This window comes from Brachyhypopomus gauderio, chromosome 13 (genome assembly GCF_052324685.1).
Source record: "Brachyhypopomus gauderio isolate BG-103 chromosome 13, BGAUD_0.2, whole genome shotgun sequence".
Lineage (NCBI taxonomy): Eukaryota > Metazoa > Chordata > Actinopteri > Gymnotiformes > Hypopomidae > Brachyhypopomus > Brachyhypopomus gauderio.
In genome coordinates this window covers 6,287,352-6,309,682 of record NC_135223.1, presented here as the reverse complement: position 1 = coordinate 6,309,682, position 22,331 = coordinate 6,287,352, and the positions used below count along the sequence as shown (strand labels likewise).

At 48.6% G+C, this 22,331-nt stretch overlaps 1 protein-coding gene across 1 annotated transcript in view; it reads right to left on the bottom strand.

Annotated features, from left to right (window-relative positions):
- Positions 1-22,331, bottom strand: part of cdkal1 (CDK5 regulatory subunit associated protein 1-like 1) — a 120,715-nt gene that overhangs the window by 15,253 nt on the left and 83,131 nt on the right. Inside the window, exons 6-7 of the mRNA XM_076971261.1 lie at positions 20,861-20,909; positions 5,394-5,514 (exon numbers count right to left, since the gene is read on the bottom strand). Coding sequence (XP_076827376.1) covers positions 5,394-5,514; positions 20,861-20,909 — 170 coding nt within the window. The remainder of the gene's footprint in view (positions 1-5,393; positions 5,515-20,860; positions 20,910-22,331) is intronic.

Genomic DNA, 22,331 nt, shown 5'->3' with positions numbered 1-22,331 from the left:
TGGGTTTGGGCTACTCAAGAAGGGCAAACCAAAGTCGTCACAAAAAGAAGAACGCATGATTCTTAGATTTTTTGAAGGCTTTTTACAGACCGTCTGCATTTCGGTTTCTGCATAATGGCTGAGGCTTGCCAGGAGATGCTGGCGTGCGGCCGGAAGGAAGAGCGCCCCCCTGCTGGCCACTCACAGCCCCCCCAGGGACAGGCTCAGTCAGGCGGCACGCAGCTCGAGGTCACGGAGCACTCCACCTCCAGAAACACGCTTGCCTGACCTTTGCTTTGGGTGGCAACACCAAGGTTCTTGGGAGAGAAAAACCTCTGCATGCTTCAGCAAACAAGCCCAGCACAAGACCCCGCCCCCCCCCCCGCCCCGCCCCCGGCCGGCCGCCCGCACGCCTCGTAAACTCAAACAGCCCTGTTATCAGTGATCTGGGAATAACAAACACAGGAGGAGAACGGCCGGCTTCTCTGGGAACAAACCACCCTCGTCAGTTTCTCTGCGGGACAGAATTGTGTCTCCCCAACAGCGCAGACAAATAAGAAATGAGATTAGATCTCCATAAACGCACATCGCCCCCGGAACGGAGGACTGGGTCACGCGTGTCGCCGCTCTTATCTGGCCAGTGTGGCGTAGCCGTGTCACACTCAACATGTGCTCTTACTGTCAGCGTGTACGTTTGGGCTGTTTACTTGGGGCACCACATACAAGTGTTATTACCAATGATGACCGTTACCATGACGCCAAGATCGTTACCGATGACGCCAAGATCGTTACCATGACGCCAAGATCGTTACCGATGACGCCAAGATCGTTACCAATGACGCCAAGAACGTTACCGATGAAAATAACGTTACTGCAGCACAAAATTAAAATAAAATAAAAAACACAAAAGCATATCCAAATAGTGCTTTTACCATCACACCAGACACCAGAGAGAGGGAGAGAGTGACAGACAGATGGTGACAAAAGATATCGGGAGGGAGAAAGAGAGGAGAAATATACTGCTTAAAACTCATGTAGTTTACACTGTCAGCTAAACTTCCTCAATATGATTCCTCTAGTGTTTATAGCCTCAATGTGTGTGTGTGTATTTTAAACATTCGTTTAGCAAAGAGAAGTTTGCTTTGGGGTAACTTTGCATATCGTTGAACAAATAAACGTGATGTTTCTGAACTCAGATTAAGCCTCTGGGAAGTATGGTGTCTAACCGTCTGCTTAGCTCAACTGTGTCATCAAAACAACTGGCTCAACACGATGACAGACAGTCGTATCAGCCAATGACAGCAAGCCTGACGGGAGACGCTACAAAGCAGGGCAGGGCCAGTGTAAACAGAGAGGCTGAGGTGTTTACGTATGCGGCTGGGTTTGAGTGTGCATGTCTACTTCATATAACCTGCCACCACGTCTGTTATTATTTCATGTCAAACAGCACCGTGAAGATAATTCCTGTTTATGTCAATCACAAATGCCCACAGATGTGGTGAGCTCACAGGGGAGATCACAAAAGTGCAGTTTACACCCAACCTGCAGTGGCTGCAATCACGGAAAAGACTAAATGAAACTTCCCTCTTAACCAGCTTCCTACACGCGTACAACCCAGGAACCCACCATGACGTGTTTAAGGGCCCCAAACCGGCGAAACATGAAAAGGGGTCTGGCACCCCCTACTGGCTGGTGCAGGAACAGCACAGGCTGAAGGCTTCACCTCAGGATGAAACCCTGTGGCCCGCACGCACACAAGCACAGAGATGCTCCCCTTACTGCCAGTGCTGGGGGCGGTCAGAGGTGCAGGGAGACAGCCCAGAGTCAGGAGGTTCCTCTCTGATCCTCAGGAGACAGCATGGTGCTCTGGCTGGAGGAGGAAGGGACCTCACCCCCCCCGTGAGAGCCCCGTGACACAGTGACTGGTGGTCTTCAGGTTACCTTCAAAGCCTTAAGGCAGCACGGCACTGCAGCAAGCATCGCGGTAACTGTCTGCTCGAAAAAAACCCCGAGTGAAATGAGAAATGTGCTCGGTGTAACTACAGCCTCGGGCACGAACGGCTGCTACAGCGCCAATGCAAACATGAATAAAACATCGAAATAAATTCAGATCTTAATAGTAAATGTATAAAAACATTATAAATCATAGTTGATATAATAAAGTGTAATATGTCTGGGGCGCTCCGATGATTCATCTGGGTTTTTTTTTCTTGCCCCTTGTCAAATTTGTCATCCAACCAGTTTACTCGACGAACGTTAAAACGTGTGTGTGTGTGTGTGTGTGTGTGTGTGTGTGTGTTGTCAGCACACACCCACGCTGCAGCTAGCCTGGTAGGCATGTCGGAACGAGAAAGGTCTGATCCAGACGTGAGAGACTGCGTGTTTTCCACCGGTCTCATGTGCTTCGGGGCCAATTCTGTTACCCCCGGCGACATACTCTGTTGCCCCTGGGCTATAGACTCTTTTAGCCTTTAACACACCATGATGGAAACAATCAAGATGGCGTCACCTCGCTCAACGCTTCAAGCACGGTCAAGAGCATTCCTCAGACCGCAGGACAACAGGACCTCAGACCGCAGGACAACAGACCTGAGACCGACGGACCACAGACCTCAGACAGCAGGACCTCAGGACCACAGACCTCAGACAGCAGGACCTCAGGACCACAGGCTTCCACTGCAAACCTCCCAGCGAGTGAAGTCCTGCAGGTCTACAGACACGCCCTCACCACATCTGGAGATGTGCAGCGGCCGCAAGATTACAGTATTACACACTAACGCAGAATGTTCACAACACTGAACACAGCCTCCTTTCCGCTAAGCTAAGCGGTAGCAGCAGGCTGTGGGGTCTGCGCAGTCCTGAGAGCAGCCTGGAACCGGGCAGGGAAGACCTCGGCAGGGTGGCGGAGAGAATGGGGACTGATCACGGGTCAGACACGGCTGAACACACTGGGCTCAACCACACGCCCTCACACATGCTCCCTGGACGGACACACACACACACACACACACACACACACACACACACACACACACACACACACACACACACACACACAGACACACACAGACACTGCACCAGACACACACACACACACACACAGACACACACAGCACACACACACACACAGCACACACACAGACACACACACACACACACACACACACACACACACACACACACAGCACCAGTACACACACACACACACACACACACACACACACACACACACACACACACACACACAGCACCAGTACACACACACAGCACCAGTACACACACACCTGGGAAATCCGTCATGCTGCACGATGCTGTAAAATTGGAGATTAGTAAGGCTGGAGAGAGAGGGGGGGAGGACAGAGAGAGAGAGAGAGAGAGAGAGAGAGAGAGAGACCCTGTCAGGCTTCAGGTCACCATTAAAGATTCATTCAGCTCTCTATAAATCGATTCTCTTTTTTCTGGTGCTGCACGCCTGTCCATTTTCTATGATTTTTACATTCATGACTTCGTTGTGATAATACAATGGAAACATTTTCACAGAGACACAGACTTCCACTGCAGAGTTCCATTCAAACCACACACACACACACACACACACACACACACACACACACACACACACACACACACACACACACACACACACACACACACACACACACATGAAAAAAACAAATCACCATAAATGGAACGTGATTGAAAATTCAGGCGGGTCTGGAGCGGGCTGGTCAGCGTGGACGGGCCCTGCTCACCAAGCCCAAACGTGAAGCCAATCTGCAGGAGCTAAATCAGGGGAGCAGCTGAGCCCCGGGCCCCGGGCCAGCGGCGCTGTTGGACGCGGGGCCCCCGCTGGGTTCGGCAGCCGCGCCGCACGTCGCCCGCGGACCCACTCAGCCGCACAGCAGGGTCCCCGAGACAAAAAACAAACCACAACAAGCTCCGTGTTTAGACCTCCACCGAGCTCGAATTGCTTTGGATAGTAGGCGTCTCACAGAGCAACGAGCAGAGTAATACGGGGGGAGAGAGAGAGGGAGGGAAGGAAGGAATGAGAGAGGGAGGGAGAGAGAGAGAGAGAGAGAGAGAGGTGGAGAGGAAGAGAGAGAGAGAGAGAGAGAGGTGGAGAGGAAGAGAGAGAGAGAGAGAGAGAGAGAGAGAGAGGGGGGAGTAAACAGGGTCTGAAGGAGAGGAAGACCGCAGTGCTGCTGTGTGTAAAACACTGGACGGGTCGTGAAGTGACATTACAGAACCGTTCGGCGCACACACACACCGATACACACACACTCACGTACACTTACATACACACACACTCACGTACGTACACACACTCACGTACGTACACACACCTACCCTGCCCAAACCAACCATGAACCTACCCATGTTTCCTGTGTGGGGACTTGATCTCTGACTCTGTTGTGTCTCAGCAAAAAACAGATACGCGTTCATAGCATACTTCTACACCTACGTGTGTATGTGTGTGTGTGTGTGTGTGTGTGTGTGTGTGTGTGTGTGTGCATTATTCATGACCTTTAACAATATCCTAGCAGGCCTTGAAATCTGTTAAAGGATTCTCTCTGTTCTCAGACATCAGTGTCCACAGGTTCTGACCCCTGGTGTTGGTGAACACCTACAGCGTTCAGGCAGGTCAGTAGAGACAGCTACACAGCAGGTTCAGGCAGGTCAGTAGAGACAGCTACACCCTGGAGATCCTGGAGACACCGCCACCATCACATAGCACACCGCTCTATACTGGCTCAGACTGGTACTGGCTCCAGACTGGTACTGGTTCTGGTCCTGTGGTAAATCCCTGGTGTCTCCAGTAATTCTGATGGTTTCTGAAGGTACATGCCTCAACATTGACCTCACTGTTCTACTCTTCAGAACAGGAGAAAACGGACCAGACAGAATCAGCATATTCACATGGCAGTGAAATCAGGCACAGAGCAAACAAGTTTAACACACACACACACACACACACACACACACACACACACACACACACACACACACAGATGTGTTCAAACAGATGGATATATCCACAAACATGTATATGTGTGTACATGCACACGCACACTCACATGCACACTCACACGCACTCACACACGCACTCTCACACGCACTCTCACACGCACTCTCACACGCACTCTCACACGCACTCTCACACGCACTCTCACACGCACTCTCACACACACACACACACACACACACACACACACACACACACACACACACACACACACACACACAAACACACACACACAAACACACAGAGGGGAGATGGTAGCTGGGTGTCTACAGCACAGAAGGGCAGAAATCGAAATCTCTGCTGTCTGAATATTTAATGAGCCCTTCAGGAAAAAGTGAATAAAGAGACTCCGCCCCCAGGAGGGGGAGGGGCGGTGCTCTCGGTCTCTTACCCCGTATTGATGGAGATTATTTCTATCAGCGGGTTCTTCCTAATCTTCGGCAAATCCAGTCGCGCTCCCCCCAGACGTTTACCATTATCTTTCTTCTGGGCCAGCAGACGAACAGTGTGACCTTCAGAACACACACACACACACACACACACATAAAGGATTCCGTTACACCTCATTGGCAGGGAGGTCAAGCAGGATCGTTTCCGTGGAGACTCTGAGAGCAGCTGGAGCAGGGAGCGAGCTTCATCAGCAGAGGGCCGCTCACGTCTCCGTGGAAACGCCATCCCGAGACGGCCGCGCCCGACGTGAACCGGCACGTGTAAACCGGTGAGCGCTCACGTCTCAACTCACATCTCAGCCATCAGACGTGGTGGGGGGGCCAGGCTAATGGTCCCCCCAGAACGCCAAACGATGCACAATAACTACGGCAATGCTGAAGAAAGATCAGGTAAGAAGAACCGAACACATATGACCTGTTAAATCAACTAATCATTCTAGAATGAACCAGAACTTTCTAGGAGGGACCTGAACATTCTATCAACATTCTATGATGGGGGGAACATTCTTAGTGTGATGACAGGTCAGTGGAAGAGCTCACAGTGGAAAGACGTTTGTCCTGAGCCTCCTTACTCACAGCTGGGGTCAGGAATAACTTACAACTCACAACACATGCAGAACAAACAGAGAATAAAGGCAGGCCAACACACGAGAGGGAGGGAGAGAGGGAGAGAGAGAGAGAGACAGAGAGAGAGAGAGAGAGACAAAGAGAGACAGACAGAGAGAGAGAGAGAGAGAGAGAGAGAGAGAGAGAGTCAACGCTGTCTTTTCTCCAGTTGGACACTCAGTCAGGTGTGCCCTGGTCAGCAGACAGAGAGAGGGGCACACTGGGTGTGTGATGTACCAGAGCAGACAGGGAGAGAGGCACACTGGGTGTGTGATGTACCAGAGCAGACAGGGAGAGAGGCACACTGGGTGTGTGATGTACCAGAGCAGACAGGGAGAGAGGCACACTGGGTGTGTGATGTACCAGAGCAGACATGTATGCTGGCTGATAGCAGAAGAGACACACATGAATAATTAACACAACAGTTAAATACATGCAACAAGCATGAATTTTAAATTTCACAATGTTTTCAAACAAGGTCCCAGAGAGAGTTGTGATGTCAAAGCAGCAAAATGGAACCTGCAGCACACACACACACACACACACACACACACACACACACACACTTACTCACTCACTCACTCACTCGCACACATGCACTCACTCACTCGCACACATGCACTCACTCACTCGCACACATGCACTCACTCACTCGCACACATGCACTCACTCTCACACATGCACTCACATGCACATATACACACTCACACGCACATACACACACTCACACGCACATACACACACTCACACGCACACGTGTGCACACTCGCACAGGGGAGGAGAGCGGAGATCTCACAGGACAGGACTCTTTCACTAAGGTGTGTTTGTGTGCACAACGTGTGACCAGATGAATTCAATATTGAGGCTCTAATGTATGGTGTGATTTTTGTTTCAATAGTTCCACAAAAGCAAAAGTAAATCCAAGAACAGAAAGTATATGTTATGAATGCAAAACAGAAAAATATATATCAAAAGAATCCGTGTATCATTCGTTCATTTGATATTCAACTTAAAATCAAAATCGGAAAATCAAAAAACCATTCATTATTTTGTTTTTCGTTTTGAATATAAAAACAAAAAAACAAACCAGGCTTGTATTTTTCAGTTTTTTATTTGATGATCCAAACAAAAATAGCAAAATAAAAAAACGGGTTCGGAGCCGAACTTGATTTTGATTTTTTAACTTGACCCATTTGTGTGCCCCGGAAGTTACTGATATGTTTATTCTTCGTGGTCTTCGTTTGTGCGGGAGTGCGCTGCAGTGTTACTTGTTCTACTCTGAGCCTAAACATTGGAACATAGTCTATATTGGTATAGACAACGTGACCATATTGGAACCACATTCTAGATTAATTAAATATTTATTTGAAGGTGGCAAGACGCCTGCAGAGATTTCGTGCACGTTGCAGCAAATGGATATCCAGTGATGATCCGGTGTTAATATTTGTCATTGTGTTTTGTAGTGTTCGTTTACTTTAGTCTCTGCTGTGTTTTCTGTGCCTTGTATTATTTATATAAACGTGTTTTCCTTTCATAATCGCTGTGGTCCTTTATATTCCTTCGTGAGTGTTTCTGTGAAGTGTGTTCTGTATGCCTTGTAAGTTGCGCACTCTCCGTGTGGGCGCGGTTCACTTAGAGCTAGGGTGACCAGACGTCCTCTTTTTCCCGGACATGTCCTACTTTTGAGACCTAAAAAATGTCCGGGGGGAATTTGTTCGACTGCCTCAAACAGAATACATGTACAGTGCAAAAGTGTTTACAAGTGAAAGCACGTGTGTCCGCCGGTTCTACGGCGATGAAACGAAAGTGTACGTTTACGGAGGAGTTAAAGAGAAAAAACGTTCGACACACACACCATCCACCTAAATCATTCACCGATACACCGATGACCCCCACCCAGTACAAAAGGTGTCCTCCTTTTCAGAAACCCAACTCTGGTCACCCTACTAGAGGAGACTAGCTCCGTTAAAGTATGTGCCAGCCCTTTATCGCGATTGTGTCCAACCCACCACGTTACACAGATATTGGTATATTATTTATTTCAGTAATTCCATTCAAAAGATGAAACTTGTATATTATACTCATTCGTTGCACGCCGACTGATATATTTAAGAAAATTTGAATATTGTGAAAAGGTTCAATATTGAAGACAATATTAAATAGCTAATGAACTAAAACTGGTCTCTCAGTCTAGTTCTGTATGCTAGACAGTCATGGGAAAGAAAAACAAGTAGTTATATATATTAAGTGCATCCTAAACAACAACCTACAACTCTTATTACAGGTGCTGTTCATAAAATAAGAATATTATGAAAAGCTATTGAAATAATTAGATAAAAACTCACCACCACTATTAGGTAAGAGGTAGAAATACTCATATCTGAGTTGTAGGTTGCTGGTCATCATGGGCTTAATGTAATACAACTTGTTTGGTGCTGTTCTGATGGACCGTTTAAAAGCTATTGAAATTAAAAGATAAAAACTCACCACCACTATTAGGTAAGAGGTAGAAATACCCATATCTGACTTATAGGTTGTTGCTTAGGATTGCGCTTAATATATAATAGCTTGTTTTATGATCTTATGATGCACCATTTAAAAGCTATTGACATAATTAGACAAAAACTGACCTCCACAAATTGGTGCAAGGTAGAAATACCCATATAAATGTGCCATATTTTGTCAATTGTGATTTTTTTTCACCGCGATCGAAATTTGTCCTCCACTTTTTACCCATCTGTGCAGTTAGAACACACACACACTAGTGATTACTAGGGGGCTGTGGTGCACACGTGCCCAGAGCAGTGGGCAGCCCGGCACCCGGGGAGCAGTTGGGGTTGGGTGCCTTGCTCAAGGGCACCTCAGTCATGGCCTCAAGCCTGGGAATCAAACCCACGACCCTCCGGTCACAAGACCAGTTCCCTACAATCAGGCCATGACTGCCCGTTGTATTACAAGTTGTATTACACAAAGTGCATCCTAAATAACAACTATATACTTTGTGTAATACAACTTGTTTGGTGGTCTTATGATGGACCATTGAAAAGATATTGAAATTATTGAAAAGAAAAAAAAACAGAGTGCGCAGTGCTCTGGGGCCTTTACTACCGCCACTTGCGTCCGTGTTAACGTAATTTGTAGACGGTGCCTTAGACGTCGTAGCGGTCACAATAGTACATTTTAAATAAAATGTTGTATACAACTTAAATATGTATATTCCTGGCGTAAACAAAGTTGTAGATATTTATTTTGCACATTTGGGCACTTATTATTGAAGAAAGAATTCCGAATATGCAAACGTGAAACCAACTTTACCGCAGTCAAACGAAGACCACGAAGAACAACTTCCGGGGCACACAAATGGGTCGAGTTAAAAAATCAAAATCAAGTTCGGCTCCGAATCCGATTTTTAATTTAGCTAGTTTTGTTTGGATCATCAAATAAAAAACTGAAAAATACAAGCCTGATTTGTTTTTTTGTTTTTATATTCAAAACGAAAAACAAAATAATGAACTGTTTTTTTGATTTTCCGATTTTGATTTTCAGTTGAATATCAAATGAACGAATGATACACGGATTCAAAAGTATATATTTTTTATATAATTGGTTATTTGAAACTTATTTTCGTTTGCATTTTGACAAGTTTTTGGTTCCATTGTTTTAGTTTTTTTGGATTTTCCCAGTAAGGTCTTTTGCTTCTGGAATCTCTTTGCTTCTGGTTCGTTTTTTGCTTCTGACTTTTGGAACACATTTCACGTGTGGGAGGGTCTTAGATGAAGGCGTTCCTCTGCAATCTCCATTGGTCACTGATTCCGGACTGACACAGAGCTCTGAGACCGCCTCTGGGACCAAGCCACGCCCACCCCACCAGCCTCCCAGCGTTTTCAAACATGGCGGAACGCGGTGGTTCTGTTTCACAGTAGCATGTAAACTAAGTTTTACCATAAAAGTTTATACAAAGGTTATAATTAATTGGTAAATGGTCTGTAGATATTGCAAATGTACACTGTATAATAACTACATTAAGCATGGCAGTTAATATTTAGCACACTTCACCAGCGCGAGCTTTTTAAAATTTTAGTGAACTGGATGCAGGCATGAAAATCTGTCACCTTGCGGCGAAATTCGCCGTTTTTGAAGTATTTTGCGGTAAAACAAACTCTTATGAAAAATAGGTAGATAGTAAAATAAGAAACAAGATTTTTTTGTAGTTCTAAATGATGAACCCTGGTATTTTTTACACTCATTTTTGCCGCTGATGTTATTTATTGGTTCATTAAGATATAATGGTTTTGACTGAGCCATCTGGAATGGCGGAAGCGGCTCGCGTTTACGGATCTGGCTCCATATATTGACAAGACAGGTCAATATTTTTCAGCGCGACATTACCGTGAGAGAAGTCAACAGGGAAGAGCGTGTTTAAAGCTAGCCTTTAAATTATTTTTAATTTAATCGCTGCTGTAGCTTCTGTCACCGTTTTGCTACATTCACAATAGTAGCGACTAGTTACTCGCTCCTCCTGGATCATTCGCTAGCGTCCCCGCGGGTCTAAAGTGAGAAGGAAATTAATCCGCACTCTGCGTTTCAATGGACTACTCTTCTTACTCGCACCCCTCCAAGTTAAAATCTTTTTGTTTTTATCTCTGAGTCGGACAGTGTCTGAATGTCATGTCTGACATGTATTATGTTTAGTATCTCTATGTTCAATGGTTCAATGAATATTGTTCACTTCTTAATAAAATATGGACAGCACAAGATGCATGTGATGTGTGTTTGTGTGTGGTACCTGCAGAACACTGAAAAACAGTGTGAGTGAACAAAGCTGGTTGTATATAGGGTGGCCACTTTTCAGTATTGCTTTAATTTTTGTATTTGGCTTTAATTTTGGTATTTTTTACTATTATGGATTTTACTATATTTGGCATCACCTCTCGTACACCAGCTGCCCCCCACCCCCCGTCCGTCGCCATACCAGATATTGCAAATACTCATATTTCTTCCACACATCAATGTTCTCTCCATCCAGTTCACTAAAATTTTAAAAAGCTCGTGCTGGTGAGCATGCTTAATGTAGTTATTATACAGTGTACATTTGCAATATCTACAGACCATTTACCAATTAATTATAACCTTTGTATAAACTTTTATGGTAAAACTTAGTTTACATGCTACTGTGAAACAGAACCACCGCGTTCCGCCATGTTTGAAAACGCTGGGAGGCTGGTGGGGTGGGCGTGGCTTGGTCCCAGAGGCGGTCTCAGAGCTCTGTGTCAGTCCGGAATCAGTGACCAATGGAGATTGCAGAGGAACGCCTTCATCTAAGACCCTCCCACACGTGAAATGTGTTCCAAAAGTCAGAAGCAAAAAACGAACCAGAAGCAAAGAGAGATTCCAGAAGCAAAAGACCTTACTGGGAAAATCCAAAAAAACTAAAACAATGGAACCAAAAACTTGTCAAAATGCAAACGAAAATAAGTTTCAAATAACCAATTATATAAAAAATATATACTTTTGATATATATTTTTCTGTTTTGCATTCATAACATATACTTTCTGCTCTTGGATTTACTTTTGCTTTTGTGGAACTATTGAAACAAAAATCACACCATACTAATGCCTTTCAATGCCCCCCCCCCAATCATGGGTAGAATTTAATTACACCCTCCACATTCAGACCAAAACGCCACCAACTAATAACATTTGCTAAATAATTCATTCAACCCATCTACATGGAAATAATTGCATGTGGGGGGTAGTGTGGGTGTAGGTGGGGGTGTTATGGGTGGTGTGGGTGTAGGTGGGAGAGTTATGGGTGGTGTGGGTGTAGGTGGGGGTGTTATGGGTGGTGTGGGTGTAAGTGGGTTATGGGTAGTGTAGGTGGAGGTGGTATGTATGGTGTGGGTGTAGGTGGGGGTGTTATGGGTGGTGTGGGTGTAGGTGGGGGTGTTATGGGTGGTGTGGGTGTAGGTGTAAGTGTTTGGGTGGTGTGAGTGTAGGTGGGGGTGTTATGGGTGGTGTGAGTGTAGGTGGGGGTGTTATGGGTGGTGTGGGTGTAGATGGGGTTGGTATGGGTGGTGTGGGTGTAGGTGGGAGAGTTATGGGTGGTGTGGGTGTAGGTGGGGGTGTTATGGGTGGTGTGGGTGTAGGTGGGGATATTATGGGTGGTGTGGGAGTAGATGGGGGTGTTATGGGTGGTGTGGGTGTAGGTGGGGGTGTTATGGGTGGTGTGGGTGTAGGTGGGGGTGTTATGGGTGGTGTGGGTGTAGGTGGGGGTGTTATGGGTGGTGTGGGTGTAGGTGGGGGTGTTATGGGTGGTGTGGGTGTAGGTGGGGGTGTTATGGGTGGTGTGGGTGTAGGTGGGGATGTTATGGGTGGTGTGGGTGTAGGTGGGGGTGTTATGGGTGGTGTGGGTGTAGGTGGGTTATGGGTGGTGTGGGTGTAGGTGGGGGTGTAGGTGGGGATGTTATGGGTGGTGTGGGTGTAGGTGGGGGTGTTAAGGGTGGTGTGGGTGTAGGTGGGGGTGTTAAGGGTGGTGTGGGTGTAGGTGGGTTATGGGTGGTGTGGGTGTAGGTGGAGGTGTTATGGGTGTAGGTGAGGGGGTTATGGGTGGTGTGGGTGTAGGTGGGTTATGGGTGGTGTGGGTGTAGGTGGAGGTGTTATGGGTGTAGGTGGGGGGGTTATGGGTGGTGTGGGTGTAGGTGGGTTATGGGTGGTGTGGGTGTAGGTGGAGGTGTTATGGGTGTAGGTGGGGGAGTTATGGGTGGTGTGGGTGTAGGTGGAGGTGTTATGGGTGTAGGTGGGTTATGGGTGGTGTGGGTGTAGGTGGGGGAGTTATGGGTGGTGTGGGTGTAGGTGGAGGTGTTATGGGTGTAGGTGGGTTATGGGTGGTGTGGGTGTAGGTGGGGGAGTTATGGGTGATGTGGGTGTAGGTGGGGGAGTTATGGTGATACAAAGTCATTTTCCAACTCAGCCGTTCCAGTAAGACTCACAGCTTACAGGCCCTGTTCACTCATCAGACCCAAATGAGAGAGTAAGAGAGGAGAGGAGAGAGGAGATGAGAGGAGGAGAGAGGAGATGAGAGGAGGAGAGAGGAGAGAGGAGATGAGAGGAGATGAGAGGAGGAGAAAGGAGAAGAGGTGGTTGAGTGGAGGAGGAGATGAACTCCAGCTTCAGGAGGTCACAGAGACAAAGGTGAAAGCCGTGTGTGTGTGTGTGTGTGTGTGGGTGTGTGTGTGGGTGTGTGTGGGGGTGTGTGTGTGTGAGAGAGAGAGAGAGAGAGTATGTGTGTGTGAGTATGTGTGTGTGTGTGAGAGAGAGTATGTGTGTGTGAGTATGTGTGTGCGTGTGTGAGTATGTGCGTGCGTGTGTTTGTGTGCATGTGTGTGCGTGTGTTTGTGTGCATGTGTGTGCGTGTGTGTGTGTGTGCATGTGTGTGCGTGTGCATGTGTGTGCGTGTGTGTGTTTGTGTGCGTGTGTGTGCGTGTGTTTGTGTGCGTGTGTGTGCGTGTGTTTGTGTGCGTGTGTTTGTGTGCGTGTGTTTGTGTGCGTGTGTTTGTGTGCGTGCGTTTGTGTGCGTGCGTTTGTATAGATCACTGACCTGCTCTGACTCTCAGTACACGAATACCAGGAGACAAAGCCTGTGATGATGAACCTCACCCTCACACACACACACACACACACACACACACACACCACACACACACACACACACACACACACACACACTCCTCTTGGCCTCTTGCGGGGCTGATGAGGGTGTGTGTATAGTCTCTGCCCCAGACTGCCCTCTGCACCTTCACACTCCTCTCTCAACACAACACTCAGCACTGCTCACAATCCTCACTGCAGACACACATATGAGACAGCAGAGATACACAACACACTCCTCACTCTACAACACACACTCCTCACTCTACATGACACACACTCCTCACTCTACATGACACACACCCCTCACTCTACATGACACACACCCCTCACTCTACATGACACACACCCCTCACTCTACATGACACACCCCTCACTCTACGACACACCCCTCACTCTACGACACACTCCTCACTCTACGACACACTCCTCACTCTACGACACACTCCTCACTCTACAACACACTCACTCCCCTCTCTACATGACACACACTCCCCTCTCTACAACACACTCCTCTCTCTACATGACACTCCTCACTCTACATGACACACACTCCTCTCTCTACAACACACTCCTCACTCTACAACACACTCCTCACACTACATGACACACACTCCTCTCTCTACAACACACTCCTCTCTCTACATGACACTCCTCTCTCTACATGACACACACTCCTCTCTCTACAACACACTACTCTCTCTACATGACACACACTCCTCTCTCTACATGACACACACTCCTCTCTCTACATGACACACACTCCTCTCTCTACATGACACACACTCCTCTCTCTACATGACACACTCCTCTCTCTACAACACACTCCTCACTCTACATGACACACACTCCTCACTCTACATGACACACACTCCTCACTCTACATGACACACACTCCCCTCTCTACAACACACACTCCTCACTCTACATGACACACACTCCTCACTCTACATGACACACACTCCTCACTCTACATGACACACACTCCTCACTCTACGACACACTCCTCACTCTACATGACACACACCCCTCTCTCTACAACACACTCCTCTCTCTACAACACACTCCTCTCTCTACAACACACTCCTCTCTCTACAACACACTCCTCACTCTACATGACACACACTCCTCACTCTATAACACACTCCTCTCTACATGACACACACTCCTCTCTCTACATGACACACACTCCTCACTCTACATGACACACACTCCTCACTCTACATGACACACACTCCTCACTCTACATGACACACTCCTCACTCTACATGACACACTCCTCACTCTACAACACACACTCCTCTCTCTACAACACACACTCCTCTCTACATGACACACACTCCTCACTCTACATGACACACTCCTCACTCTACATGACACACACTCCTCACTCTACGACACACTCCCCTCTCTCCATGACACACTCCCCTCTCTCCATGACACACTCCCCTCTCTCCATGACACACTCCCCTCTCTCCATGACACACTCCCCTCTCTCTACATGACACACTCCCCTCTCTCTACATGACACACACTCCTCACTCTACATGACACACACCCCTCACTCTACGACACACCCCTCACTCTACGACACACCCCTCACTCTACGACACACCCCTCACTCTACGACACACCCCTCACTCTACGACACACCCCTCACTCTACGACACACCCCTCACTCTACGACACACCCCTCACTCTACGACACACTCCTCACTCTACAACACACTCACTCCCCTCTCTACATGACACACACTCCCCTCTCTACATGACACACACTCCCCTCTCTACAACACACTCCTCTCTCTACATGACACTCCTCACTCTACATGACACACACTCCTCTCTCTACAACACACTCCTCACTCTACAACACACTCCTCACACTACATGACACACACTCCTCTCTCTACAACACACTCCTCTCTCTACATGACACTCCTCTCTCTACATGACACACACTCCTCTCTCTACAACACACTACTCTCTCTACATGACACACACTACTCTCTCTACATGACACACTCCTCACTCTACAACACACTCCTCACTCTACATGACACACACTCCTCACTCTACATGAGACACACTCCTCACTCTACAAGACACACACTCCTCACTCTACATGACACACACTCCTCACTCTACATGACACACACTCCTCACTCTACATGACACACACTCCCCTCTCTACAACACACACTCCTCACTCTACATGACACACACTCCTCACTCTACATGACACACACTCCTCACTCTACATGACACACACTCCTCACTCTACATGACACACTCCTCACTCTACAACACACACTCCTCTCTCTACAACACACTCCTCTCTCTACAACACACTCCTCTCTACATGACACACACTCCTCTCTCTACATGACACACTCCTCACTCTACATGACACACACTCCTCACTCTACGACACACTCCCCTCTCTCCATGACACACTCCCCTCTCTCTACATGACACACTCCCCTCCCTCTCTCTACATGACACACTCCCCTCTCTCTACATGACACACTCCCCCCCTCTCCACGACACACTCCCCCCTCTCCACGACACACTCCCCCCTCTCCACGACACACTCCCCCCTCTCCACGACACACTCCCCCCTCTCCACGACACACTCCCCTCTCCACGACACACTCCCCTCTCCACGACACACTCCCCCCTCTCCACGACACACTCCCCCCTCTCCACGACACACTCCCCCCTCCCCAACACACTCCTCACTCTACATGACACACACTCCTCACTCTACATGACACACACTCCTCACTCTACATGACACACACTCCTCACTCTACATGACACACACTCCTCACTCTACATGACACACACTCCTCACTCTACATGACACACTCCTCACTCTACAACACACACTCCTCTCTCTACAACACACTCCTCTCTCTACAACACACTCCTCTCTACATGACACACACTCCTCTCTCTACATGACACACTCCTCACTCTACATGACACACACTCCTCACTCTACGACACACTCCCCTCTCTCTACATGACACACTCCCCTCCCTCTCTCTACATGACACACTCCCCTCTCTCTACATGACACACTCCCCCCTCTCCACGACACACTCCCCCCTCTCCACGACACACTCCCCCCTCTCCACGACACACTCCCCTCTCCACGACACACTCCCCTCTCCACGACACACTCCCCCCTCTCCACGACACACTCCCCCCTCTCCACGACACACTCCCCCCTCCCCAACACACTCCTCACTCTACATGACACACACTCCTCACTCTACATGACACACACTCCTCACTCTACATGAGACACACTCCTCACTCTACATGAGACACACTCCTCACTCTACATGACACACACTCCCCTCTCTACAACACACACTCCTCACTCTACATGACACACACTCCTCACTCTACATGACACACACTCCTCACTCTACATGACACACACTCCTCACTCTACATGACACACACTCCTCACTCTACATGACACACACTCCTCACTCTACATGACACACACTCCTCACTCTACATGACACACTCCTCACTCTACAACACACACTCCTCTCTCTACAACACACTCCTCTCTCTACAACACACTCCTCTCTACATGACACACACTCCTCTCTCTACATGACACACTCCTCACTCTACATGACACACACTCCTCACTCTACGACACACTCCCCTCTCTCCATGACACACTCCCCTCCCTCTCTCTACATGACACACTCCCCTCTCTCTACATGACACACTCCCCCCTCTCCACGACACACTCCCCCCTCTCCACGACACACTCCCCCCTCTCCACGACACACTCCCCTCTCCACGACACACTCCCCTCTCCACGACACACTCCCCCCTCTCCACGACACACTCCCCCCTCTCCACGACACACTCCCCCCTCTCCACGACACACTCCCCCCTCTCCACGACACACTCCCCCCTCTCCACGACACACTCCCCCCTCTCTACGACACACTCCCCCCCTCTCTACGACACACTCCCCCCTCTCTACGACACACTCCCCTCTCTCTACGACACACTCTCCTCTCTCTACGACACACTCCTCTCTCTACAACACACTCCCCTCTCTCTACAACACACTCCCCTCTCTCTACAACACACTCCCCTCTCTCTACAACACACTCCCCTCTCTCTACAACACACTCCTCTCTCTACATGACACACACTCCTCTCTCTACATGACACACACTCCTCTCTCTACATGACACACACTCCTCACTCTACATGACACACACTCCTCACTCTACATGACACACACTCCTCACTCTACATGACACACACTCCTCACTCCACATGACACACTCCTCACTCTACATGACACACTCCTCACTCTACATGACACACTCCTCACTCTACAGCACACACACTCCTCTCTCTACAGCACACACACTCCTCTCTCTACAGCACACACACTCCTCTCTCTACATGACACACACTCCTCTCTCTACATGACACACACTCCTCTCTCTACAACACACTCCTCACTCTACAACACACTCCTCACTCTACATGACACACACTCCTCACTCTACATGACACACACTCCCCTCTCTACAACACACACTCCTCACTCTACATGACACACACTCCTCACTCTACAACACACACTCCTCACTCTACATGACACACACTCCTCACTCTACATGACACACACTCCTCACTCTACATGACACACACTCCTCACTCTACATGACACACACTCCTCACTCTACATGACACACACTCCTCACTCTACGACACACTCCTCACTCTACGACACACTCCTCACTCTCCATGACACACACCCCTCTCTCTACAACACACTCCTCTCTCTACAACACACTCCTCTCTCTACAACACACTCCTCTCTCTACAACACACTCCTCACTCTACATGACACACACTCCTCACTCTATAACACACTCCTCACTCTACATGACACACACTCCTCACTCTACATGACACACACTCCTCACTCTACATGACACACACTCCTCACTCTACATGACACACACTCCTCACTCTACATGACACACACTCCTCACTCTACATGACACACTCCTCTCTCTACAACACACTCCTCTCTACATGACACACACTCCTCTCTCTACATGACACACACTCCTCTCTCTACATGACACACACTCCTCTCTCTACATGACACACTCCTCTCTCTACATGACACACTCCTCACTCTACATGACACACACTCCTCACTCTACATGACACACACTCCTCACTCTACGACACACACTCCTCACTCTACGACACACTCCCCTCTCTCCACATGACACACTCCCCTCTCTCTACATGACACACTCCCCTCTCTCTACATGACACACTCCCCTCTCTCTACATGACACACTCCCCTCTCTCTACATGACACACTCCCCTCTCTCTACATGACACACTCCCCTCTCTCTACATGACACACTCCCCCCTCTCCACGAAACACTCCCCTCTCCACGACACACTCCCCTCTCCACGACACACTCCCCTCTCCACGACACACTCCCCTCTCCACGACACACTCCCCCCTCTCTACGACACACTCCCCCCTCTCTACGACACACTCCCCCCTCTCTACGACACACTCCCCTCTCTCTACAACACACTCCCCTCTCTCTACAACACACTCCCCTCTCTCTACAACACACTCTCCCCTCTCTACAACACACTCCCCTCTCTCTACAACACACTCCCCTCTCTCTACAACACACTCCTCTCTCTACAACACACTCCTCTCTCTACATGACACACACTCCTCACTCTACATGACACACACTCCTCACTCTACATGACACACACTCCTCACTCTACATGACACACACTCCTCACTCTACATGACACACACTCCTCACTCTACAGCACACACACTCCTCACTCTACAGCACACACACTCCTCACTCTACAGCACACACACTCCTCACTCTACAGCACACACACTCCTCTCTCTACAGCACACACACTCCTCTCTCTACATGACACACTCTCCTCTCTCTACATGACACACTCTCCTCTCTCTACATGACACACTCTCCTCTCTCTACAACATACACTCTCCTCTCTCTACAACACACACTCCCCTCTCTCTCCTCAGTTGTGTAACACCTGACCTACTCAGACCTGGATAATGGAAGTCGTGGGAGGACAGAGGTGTTTCGAGCTCTCCGTCCTCCACGACAAATACCAGACATTCCGACTCCTCTTCTGCTCGGAGGAGCCGCAGCGGCGAAGCACGAGGAGGCCGTAAAGACAGGACTGGAGCAGGTGAAGGGAGAGGCCATGGACGTCCAACCGCCGGCCCGAAAGCTTTCAAAAACACCATTCCACCGGCCCAAGGTCACGTCTCCCATTCAGCCCAGAGCCTTGGAGTGGTCGCCACCGGCGACCTGCGTTTTTTGTTGAGTGCTAATTACGAGCCTCCGTCACAATCGGCCAGCATCGGAAGCACGAATCCCGCCTTTGAGTCCCTCGCATTCCGAAGCTCCGTTTTTGGGACAATGTCCGCCTCACATGGCAAGACGCCGGTGCGGCCGTGCTTTCATATACACACCCCCCCCCCCTCCCCTGCTCTCACCCGTGCCCATTCAAACACACAAGGGACGCACCCCCCCAACGACTGAAACCAATTTTCAGAGCCGCGTTCACAAGTGAGGGGACTTATCTGGCCCAAGGACACGCAAGCTCTCTCTTCCTCGCACACAGCGTTAGGAAGAAAGACTTCTGGCCGTTAGACAGCCGGTGTTTCTAAAGGTGTATAGAGCTCTGAAATGCCCAGAATCCAACAAAATCGAACTTTTAAATGACAACATGATAGAACAGGCCGAGCAACTTTTAGTATCAGAAAGAAATGAATTAGAGTATTAATTAGTGCACGTAGGGGCAAATATGAGGATATGTGAAGGGCCCTTCAGACTCCGACACAGACTGTGCACATTCCAATCCATTATAACGAAGCCCATCAATAAGCCATTATTCTAAAACCTCTGATCTGCACACTTCCAAAGTCTTTAGAATTACAATTACACTGATGGGCAGTTCACCTGCATATGTGTGTGTGTGTGTGTGTGTGTGTGTGTGTGTGTGTGTGTGTGTGTGTGTGTGTGTGAAGAGAGTGGGACAATGTTACAACTCTACAACTCACCTTTGACCGCCTCATCCACCACTTCCACGACTCGATCAATCTGCTGGACCTAGAAAGATAAGCAAGAAACAGAGGGAGAGATGGACAGAGATAGATAACAACAGAACAGAGAGAGAGAGAGAGAGGGAGGGGGGAGAGAGAGAGGGAGAACCAGATGATAAGATATCCAGCCCATACCCTGTGTATTCATAAACACGGTCCACACACACTCTGCTCTTATAGATTTTCAATAACCAATCGCTTGGTACGTTCACCCCACGGTAAACCCCACCCAACCTCCCACATGGAGATGAACAGGATCGAACCTGCCATGGCAGACGTGGTCTGGGTCCGTGTTAGTGTGTGCGGGCCAGAGAGAGACTGCGTGTACGAATAATAAACAGTCCTGAAAGACAAATCGTCCCTGCGCTCAGAGCCAAAGGCCTTTGGCTGCTACCATCGCTGAGAGGGTTTCCATATTATTAACATGTCCACAAGTCAAGCTTAAATAACCCAAATCCTTCAGTGAGTGTTGAGGAGTTGGGAAAGACAGTAAAAGGACAAGAACGTTGAACACTGAAACCTTAAGACCACAATCCATCTCTTCATCCTCAGCCAAACTGGGTCATGGAACCTTGTCAGAGTGATACAAACCAGTTCCACCCTGTGCTACTAGGAGACAGACACGCAGCTAGAAGCCGTATGAGGCATGGCGTTCTGCTCAGTGGTCCGCCTGTGGGAGACTACCAGGGAGAGTGTCATGTTTTGGCCATTCGGGTCAATTCCCGCGCCCCTGTGCAGCAAACAAACGCCCCCCCCGCGCTCCCCCTGGAGGATGGTGGGTACACGAGCTTAGTGTAAGAGGAGGAGAGTCACGAACTCAGGAACACATGGTGCTGACTGGGACTCAACACCCCAATGGACCCCTAGAACTCTGATGGAGCTCTGGAACCCTGATGGACCCCCGGAACACTGATGGACCCCCGGAACACCGACGGTGCTCTGGAAGCCTGATGGTGCTCTAGAACACTGATGGACCACTGGAACCATAGTACTGTCACTGTCAGATGTTGGTCTCTTATGTCGTCAGGAGAATAATGATTGTTTAGACTGAAGATGGGCCAAAATGGCTTACAACCATAACAAAATGCATTATGGCAAATACAACCCACCATTAATTCACCAATAAAGTCAGTTAATACCCTGCAGTTAGCCAGATGTAGTTATACCAGAAACAGATAGGTGATGATCTCAAGATCTTTCTGGAGCCCCACTGGGTGCTTACCCCAGCTGACATAGTACTGATCCCTTGTCATTCAAGTCAGTCACCTCTGCCCTTCCTGGGTGACCCATTAGCCCAGTGACGAGTGACCTTCTTTGGACCAATGGACAAGATGCTTTAAATGAATATTTATAATTGCATTTATAAATGCTGTTTAGGACATCGTCCACGAAAGGCCAGAAGGCGACGCTTTCTAACACCCAGCGGGAT